This window comes from Enoplosus armatus, chromosome 7 (assembly GCF_043641665.1).
Source record: "Enoplosus armatus isolate fEnoArm2 chromosome 7, fEnoArm2.hap1, whole genome shotgun sequence".
In the NCBI taxonomy this organism is placed as follows: domain Eukaryota; kingdom Metazoa; phylum Chordata; class Actinopteri; order Centrarchiformes; family Enoplosidae; genus Enoplosus; species Enoplosus armatus.
The window spans coordinates 25,561,504-25,570,455 of record NC_092186.1 but is presented as its reverse complement, the minus strand read 5'-3'; the positions used below and the strand labels follow the sequence as shown (position 1 = coordinate 25,570,455).

At 43.7% G+C, this 8,952-nt stretch overlaps 1 protein-coding gene across 1 annotated transcript; it reads right to left on the bottom strand.

Annotated features, from left to right (window-relative positions):
* Positions 1-5,254: 5,254 nt before the first annotated feature.
* LOC139287804 (serine/threonine-protein kinase pim-2-like) lies at positions 5,255-7,915 on the bottom strand. Its single transcript, XM_070908980.1, has 9 exons — positions 7,852-7,915; positions 7,463-7,672; positions 6,982-7,233; positions 6,690-6,784; positions 6,404-6,451; positions 6,019-6,234; positions 5,725-5,902; positions 5,437-5,613; positions 5,255-5,346 (listed from the first exon to the last, which is right to left on the bottom strand). The coding sequence occupies exons 1-9, from the start codon at positions 7,913-7,915 to the stop codon at positions 5,255-5,257; spliced, it is 1,332 nt and encodes a 443-aa protein (XP_070765081.1).
* Between the last annotated feature and the right edge of the window lie 1,037 nt (positions 7,916-8,952).

Sequence of the window (8,952 nt, the reverse complement as noted above, 5' to 3'; positions counted from 1 at the left end):
TTTTTTTTTTTTTTTTTATTATTTCCACACATTACAGAACACTGTATGTCATGAGTAGTTGCCGTGTCCTCAAAGTGATGCTGGAGTGAATGAGGAGTCCCTTGTTCCGCCAGCTTAAGTGGGCTGTAAACACAGAGATGAGAGAGTTCACCTTCTCCAAAAACGGAACTCTTTTTTTCAGTTGGTTCAGTTACTCTTAGTTGTTTTTTTTTTTATCAAACTTTGTTTGAGTCATTGAACCTTTTATTTTATGGCTAGAACATCCGACTCCCATTGTCCCACTTTAGTTGTGCAGACGTAGACGTACACAGTTTCTTTTTGCCCTCTTCATCCAGTTGAGCAGACTGGATAGCAACATCCATGATAGCATCCATAGAACCAGTTGAGGGAGCGTCTCGCAACATCCAACATGTGGTGGGGGTACAGCAGAATGGAAAGCAACACGTGGCTGCAGCACGGATATAGTAGAGATACTTCCTCTGGTCGACCTGAACCAGTAAGTGTTTTCAGCGACGTCAAACTGGAGGCGTGAGAAGACACGAAGTCCATTCTCAAAACGACAGGAATAGCGAGGGTATGGTTAAATGCCAGTCACACTAACACTATGATAATCCAAAGGATTACACTTTAGCATATAGTTCCTTTTAGTGGTGTACTGCAAAATTTGGTATCGATCCGATACCAAGTAAATACAGGGCCAGTATCGCCGATACCGATACTTTTTAATAATTAAGGTTGATACATCATCAAATTGCTAAATCTGAATGAATTTCCATGACCATTTAAGTGTTTTTGTGATTTTTCCTTTGGATTATTAATTAGTTAAAACCCAGGACAGAATTTGGGCAAAGTTTATAGGTAAATAGAAAATACTTTATTATCATAATAAAAGTTTTTGTTCAGAAACAATAGAACAGTAACAAAACAATTTTTCCCCATACATTGTCATGTCTGGATTTTTTTCTTAAATAAACAAAGTGCACAAAATTATCACTCGAGAACAAATTAAAACAAATTATTTTTTTGAGGTAGAGTGTTCAGAAACTACAATACAAAAATTAAATAAAATGTCTCCCTTCATTGCGCTTCTTTTCTGGATTTCTGGACTCTGTGCTGCTTGTGTGTGTGTGTGTGTGTGTGTGTGTGCTGAGAGGGGGGAGGAGGAGCACAGTGTCCCTGCTCTGCGCTGTGGCAGCAGGGACACTTACACAGACAGCCAGGTCGCCTCTTTGATGAAACCGCGGCAGTGCATACAGGAGAGAAACTGAAACTAAAGTATCAATCTCATTACACTGGTATCGATCAATATCAATACCAACGCTGGTATCAATATTATCGATATTTGGATCGATCCGCCCACCACTAGTTCCTTTATACTGATTCTTTATGTGGCTCTTGGTATTACTAAGCCGTGTTCTTATTGCCATGATACTCTGCCATTGCATCTCCTGCATGTCTGTTGGTCTATGTTTCATTTCTGTGATTATAGGAAGATTTGGACTAGATTGTCATAACACGACATTCCTATTTCCAAACGGCCTCTTGACTGATGAATTGTACCTTTTAGAGCAAACACAGGGAGCTCACCATTCTCTCAGCTTTTGTTAGAGTAATCAGTCCCTTTATGTGAGGCCTTATGCTCTATAATTACATATATAATAGGCCAGAGGGACAGACGGTCACCCATTAAGAGTCACTGTGCTGCTGCCATCAGACTATTGAGGAAGCTTTCGTGCCACTTGCTGGTGTCTCAGCTAGCAAACGCCAATAGTTCAAAACTTAGGAGTCAGGATCTTGATTACATTCAGTGAATCCACGCCTTTACTTTCTGCCTCATTACATAAAGTGCAAAGTGTTGTCTGTCGTGGAATAATTCAGACAATCTCTGTACATAGAAATAAGATTTAGATTTGTTAAATTTGGTATGAAGTAATGTGTTGCCACATGGGAGAGCGCAAACCCCTCTGGATAGTTTTCTTTTTCTCTTTAAATGAAACAATCTTAGAAGATCCATCCATTTTCTTCCGCGGCCGGCTAAGCAAGGTATTCCGGATGTCCCCTGTCCCCAGCAGCATTTTCCAGCTCCGCCTGGAGGATCCCGAGGCGCTCCCTGGCCAGATGAGATATGTAATCCCTCAACGTGCGGCCTGCTGGATATAGCCTAAAGGACGCTTTTTGTCTATAGGCCTACTGTTGTGCACAGCCTTTACAGACTGATGCTCTGTTGGATAAGGCAGTGTTCTGCCGTTGTTGTCTTTGCGATGCAGAACATTGCAAAGTAAACTGGTCGCTTGTCTTTTCATTTAGTCTACGTTTGTTCTTTTTTCTTCTTCTAACTTTTCATGAGTCCAGTTTTTCTGGGAAAAGATGGGACTTTTCCACTAGGTGGGGCTACTAAATCTTGGCATGCTATCCGCCATACTGTCACATAAAAAAAAAAGCCTATGCTGAGAGTCTCTACTGCGCTTTGGTGTCATTTACTCAGCGCGCCACTGCTTCTCTGTCCTCTGTTGTCTGTGTCGGAGTTTGACACACACACACACACACACACACACTAGCTAAAGCTTTGTTTATGCTCGCGCGAGCAGGCCGCCGTAGAGAAACCAAACTACGCAACGTGTTCTGTTTCGGTACTTCTTCTTGCTACTTGGGCAGTGTTGCCAGGTTGGTTCAAAAACGTAATTATTAGCCAGAAAATCAGTATTGGAAAAAAAAAAAGAAAAAACATCTGCATCATGACAAATCAGGCTTAAGTTTAGTCAACCCACCCAAGCTAATTTTTTACCAAAATGAAACCATCCTACAGCCACAGAAATGGGCGGAAAATTGCCCAATTTGGCAACAGTTATTTTCTGGTGCCACGTCAACCAATCAGTGGCCACCAGGGAAAGCCAAATATATTACACACATCGGGCGGAGATAAGTGCGCCCTTCAGGACACACAGACAAAGACTGTTGGCAGCGCTTCTTTATTAACAACTTAAATGTACACACAACACAGCAATAACATTAACGATTTGTCATTAAAATATGTATTTCACAGTTTGGGATTGCAACGCCACTGCCCAAAATACACTTTCTGCCTCCGCCACTGGTTGACACTGTTGATTTAGCTATTTTACTTTGTGTGCTGTTCATTGAACAAGTGCAGCGGGAGCAGCCAGTCAAGCGTGACTGTGGCGCCCTCCGCCTGTGTTGCTGGATTCTGGTTTTGCGAGTCGCAGCCGAAACAGCCCAGTTGCTAAGCTCAGACTGTGTGAATATGTCATGCATTTTGGTGGGTTCTCTTGGCGTAAAGTGCATTGAGATGCTACATGCAACAGGCACGGTCAAGTTTAGCCTGGTTAGTAAAGTGAGGCGAACGGCGCCGCCTTTTTTAGGGCGCGGTTTAGAGTGACGTTATGATTAAGCTGCACTTAAGTGCTAGTTCTCCACGAGCACTAAATTTGATGAGATAATGTAAGACTAAACCAAAGACGGAAGTAGAACTAATCTGTAAATAGGCCTAACTAAAGAACAACTGAAAGAACCTACACTGAAAATTACAAATCTGAACTCAAATAGGTTTAAATCAAACCAAATTGATAAGATATAGAGGGAAACTGAGATTTAGGGTTTCTTTTTCATGGTTTCAAGGATTCAAATTTGTGTGTGGGTGTAATGTGCTATTTGGTGCTAATATATGCATATGTCACCTACTAGTATTTGTCTTTCATGAATAAGCCGGCAGTTCAAACTTACCCATTGGTCTGTTAGTTTAGTTACGTTTGTGACTGGCGGTTTGTGTTGCGCGTGCACATGATGATGATGGATTTGCCCGTGAATGTTTTGTGCAGTTGTAGCACATGCCAGTGTCTGAGTATGATATGTTTTATTTTATTGGCAAAGGGGGGATACTGTAGACTGCCAACAGTGTGATTGGTAGGGGGGGGTTTTGGTGCTACTGTTGCTTTGTCTGTGCTCCTGGAACCTAGGAATCATGTCCAGGGCCTGACATGATCTCCCTGTTCCTGTCTTTTCTCTATTTCTAGAGACACGTCAGCATAAACTTGTTGACACTGCCAAAGGAAGAAATATGTTGCAATCCAGAGTAGCTGTTAAGACTGGAGAACCACACGCAACCGGACTCAAAAAGCAGGACTCAGAGGCACAGATCTTGGTAGAATAAGAACTGTATGACAGTTTTTTACTTGACAAAATAGGTTGGTATACAGATATTCTGCTGTGCGGTTCCACTGGATCCAGCAGATCCAAACGGATGGTTCCTCTCTCTTCGCATGGTTTCCTTGCATCACATGAGGTCTGATAAATAACAAAATGCTGTACAATTGTATGTTACAATATACACATGCTGCTGTCAGTGAGATTTATGACAGAACAAAACAGGTTGTGGATGAAATAAACTTAATTGAAACATGACGATGTTTAGGATCCCCATCTTCTTGCATTAAATATCATGTCTCATTAATGTAGGCACGTCTGAATTACAGCGATTCACTGCGCAGAAGAAAGTAACACTTGTAGTGTTTCTCTGCCATCTCGTTCAAATGTGTCAGATGAACGACGGCAGAGTGTATTTATACTGAAAGTCTTCCGGGAAGGCTGCCCTCGCTCATGGCTCCTCAGAGGTCCCTCCTCGCTCCTCGGAGCAGATTTAAGAGCTTTGGGACGGCCTGCAAGATGGCGGACCAGAGCGACTTCCAGTTCAAGCGAGGAAATGTCAAATAAGAGACTTGGGATGTACCCAGTATTGTGAACACCTGTACAATCTCATGCAATCCAATACAGCAGCCTCGACAACATTAAAAATGACTGATCGTTGTGTTTTTATGAAGGAACGAGGCAGGAGGAAGATCATTATAGATCTATGCTGATTTATTGATTAACATGCCGACCTGCATGTATTTGGCGTGTGGGAGGAAACCGGAGCACCCGGAGTAAACCCACGCAGGCATGCAAAGTCCATACAGGAACCAGCTGGCAGGTTCCAACCTTCTGCCTGTGGCCTTCTGTGTGTAACCACTGTACCACTGTGCCGCCCTCAGATGTATTCTTTCTTCTTCCAGTCGTCGTCCAGTAGCCAGCAGATTCATCCAGGGCTGCAGAAAAACAAAAAACTGTTTTTGTAGTCTCGTGTGAAAGATAACTCAGGGACTCTATGAATAGAGGATGCAGTGGGGGCCATACTTGAACTCCAGCAGTGTTGATCCTGGATGAAGGGGCGTGTGAGGTCCATCTGTGGTCATGGCATGGATCATATCAGCCAGGGGTGGTGTTTAAGTGTCTCCAAGGTCGGTCGAGACTCTGCGCTCTTGGCCAGACAGCTCTTCAGAAAGTCCTGGCAGTCTAAATAGCAAACAGGAATCACATTTTAAGGCCACCGCTGTGCTCCGTGTGTGTGCTTGATTTTACTGTCTGTGTGCGTTTGTGACTTACCGAAGGAAAGGCCGTCTCTGATGTCCGGTTCTTCAGAGATGATCTCGGTGATGTCGTCGAAGGGGAGACATCTGTGCAGCATCCCAAACAGCACTACACCAAGCTGCCACACCGTGGTCGGTTCAGCCCTGTACCACCCTCTCCGGAACCAGTCGGGGCTGCTGTACTCAAAGGTTCCTACAATACACACAGCCACACAGAGACAACGTTTAACGGTAAGGTCGAGGACAGAGACAGCCAGAACGCTGGGTTGGCTCAGAGAACAGGACTATAAGAAAGACGGCATACCTTGTTCTGCATTGTATATGTTCTTCGACAGAAGTGTGCCACAGCCGAAGTCGATAATCCTGACACGTGGGATATCAGAGCCGGTTTCAATAAGAATGTTGTCCAGCTTGATGTCCCGGTGGAACACACCTTTCGAGTGGATCTCAATGAGAGCATCCACCAGCTGTTTTGTTAAGATCTGAGGGAGAGAGAAAGAGACATGTAGACTGAGTGACATGTTGGGCTTGGACACACACACACACACACACACAGAAACACACACACACAGAAACACACATGCCATGAGATACTTACTTTAGCCTCATACTCCTGCAGGAAGGACGCTCTAGAGTTCATGTAATCTACCAGGTCCATGCAGGGGACTGGTCTCTCTTGGACGAGAATCAGCTCATTGTCCAGATCGTACCAGTCCAGCAGGGTCACCGCGGCACTGGTCCCTGCTGCTGCTGGTTTGACTTTCAGCAGCAGTGCCACCTCTTTAGGGACCATGGTGACGTTCCCATCCAGAAGCTTTATACATAGAGTGAAAGAGGAAAATGAGTAACGAAACCTTCATGTATACATAGATACGAGGTACAAGAGGAACATGTGGTTCCCTTTGTACATACAGAAATGTTACTCCGATTATTGAAATAATGTCGATACTTGTTGGCATTAGGACGAAGAACAAATCTCTTACCATTGGTATGCGCTCAATGTCAAACTGGGGGATATGTTTTATGGCCACCTGCAGGACAGAAAGACAGACAGATGTGGTTAGCATATACTACGTACAGAGTGGATACTGACTGCAGTTCTCTAACCCTCTGCTGGGGGGGGGGGTTCCTCATTCTAATCGAGGGTTTAAGGACAGAGGGTGTCGTATGCTGTACAGATTGTGAAGCCCTTGAGGCAAATTGTGATTTGTGGCTAAACAAATACATAAAACTGAGTAGACCTGACTATAGCATGTGTATGAGTCTTACAGGCAGATTGTTGTCCCTGCAGTGGCCAGCAAAGACTGACCCGAAGCCTCCTGAACCCAGCAGTTCCCCCTCCTCGTACTTGGCCTCAAACGCAGCTGCAGAAACAAAATACAAACACAGTATGTACACAGTACTTGTTCAGAACTATAATTCATTACACTTAAAACCTTACCCCCTAATGCTAACTCGTACTCGTACTTGTAAACCTTTGTTTTAGAGACATGTCTAGTAATTATTTTGTATGCCCTTTCAGTCTCCCTCCGTCCAAGTAGATCAAGACTCAATGACTTACCTCTGCCGTCAGGGGGGTCAGTGTTTGTTGACAAGGAGGTGGCAGGTTTCTCGCTGGAGGAGGCATCAGTGGTGTCCTGGTGGCTGTGGCCCCTCTTTCTGCTCCTCTTCCTGGGTCCCTCTGGCTCCTCAGACGTCCTCTGTCCGCTCTTCCTCCCTTCAATGGTGGATGTGGATGTCCCTCTGCTTCTCTTCCTTGGACCGTCTTCACTCTCCCCACTGGTGGACTTCCTCTTTCTGCTCTGGGTTTCTCCTGAGCCAGCGGGACAATCAACAAAAATCGAAAAAGCTTTCAAAAGTTTCAACTTCAGTGAGAACAAAGTTTAAGGAGTCAGCTTCAGTTGCTGACTCTCTATGTGGCCTCTGGACAAACAACAAAATACCCTCTAGCTAAGGTCTGACCGAATGTCCCCTTTAGTTTAACATTGACTTAATAGAACAAAGGTATAATGAACCTGTCCATCATTTCTATCTCATCTTACCTGTCCTGGCAGGTGGGCCAGTGTATGCTGAGGCAGAACTTGATGAGGGCCTACTCAAAGTCTGGCTGCAGCCCTCAGAGGGACTTTGACTTGTCCTGCTCCTCTTGCTGGCTCTTTCAAGACTCTCCTCAGAGTTTCTCTTGGAGGTCTTCTTGTTTCCGCTTGATCTGCAGTCTTCAACTGCGTAGTTGGCGGGATCAGTGTGGCGTCCTGCAAGAACAGGAAAATATGTGTTTGTTGCATGCACTGAATGTAATCGACTATATTATTTACTGTCTGAGCAACTTCAGTAAAAACTTGCATTAGTAATCATTAGCCTAGCAGCTAAATCATATGGATTAACAAGTAAGAGAGTGTGCAGTCTTTGCCAGGATGTTGTCACTACTCACCCAGATGTGTACTGGAGACCCGAGACTGAACAGCGCTTAGTTTTGTCCACGATTTGGAAGCCATGACTCTCGCACAGTAATGGTTCGCCGTTGAAATGACAATAACTTCGATTTGTCCAAGTTTCTTGTCTTCTGTCTTCTCAAGAGGTTGTGTTCGCACAGTAATGGTTCGCCGTTGAAATGACAATAACTTCGAAGTGTTCCGTCTTCCGTCTTCTCCAGAGCTTGTGTTCTGACCACACAGCGATGTCACAATATTCTACAGTGTTTCAGCGTTCTTAAGTTCTATTCATTATAATGTGGAATGTCAAATCTAAACCAATAAGTGCATTGGATCAAAAGTCAACACATTATGGTGCCTTCATTTGTCATTCCTATCAAAACATGGTATGGGGCCAACTATTATGATGTGTCTACAAACATTATAATAGCCAGTAAACAGGTTGAATTAAAGTTTTTAAGTTGAAAATATGGCATATATGTTTGTTTCATGTATGACATTAATGTGAGGAAGGTCACAGTCTCCTCATCCCTCCACACAGATCTGGTGTTTTTGTCTGCCGCTGTTTTTCACCTCTGAAGTAGATGTTTGAGTCACATGCATACATCATGATTTATTTGCGAAGTCTGTTTCCGTTGCACTTTGTCACATTTTGCTTTCATCCAAACACCAACTTTTCCACCTCAGCCGAGTGTAAAAACCTTTTTTTAAGATATTTTGATATTTTTATGCGCACATGGAAAATGCGCGGACAGAATTGAGGGCACGCATGTTTGCCTTGACTTGAAATGCATTCATGGAGAAATCTGCAGCACATTTATGGTTCTGCTGCCTGGTTACAGTCAAGTGATGATGGAGTGGTAAATATATGGACTGGTAAACCAGGAACTGATGAATGCCTTTGACAGAGTTTCCTTGATCCTCCATGTTGAAAAAAGAAAATTAATTAGTAAATTGGTATTTTATTACTTGATTTTGTGAACAAGATTCAAACCAGGAGCCGATGCTCCTCTGTCAGCACCAATCCTTCAACTATAACATCAACAAGCAGTGAACTTCACACACAGTGTGTGCACTTTATGTCTTGTCTTCTTTATCCA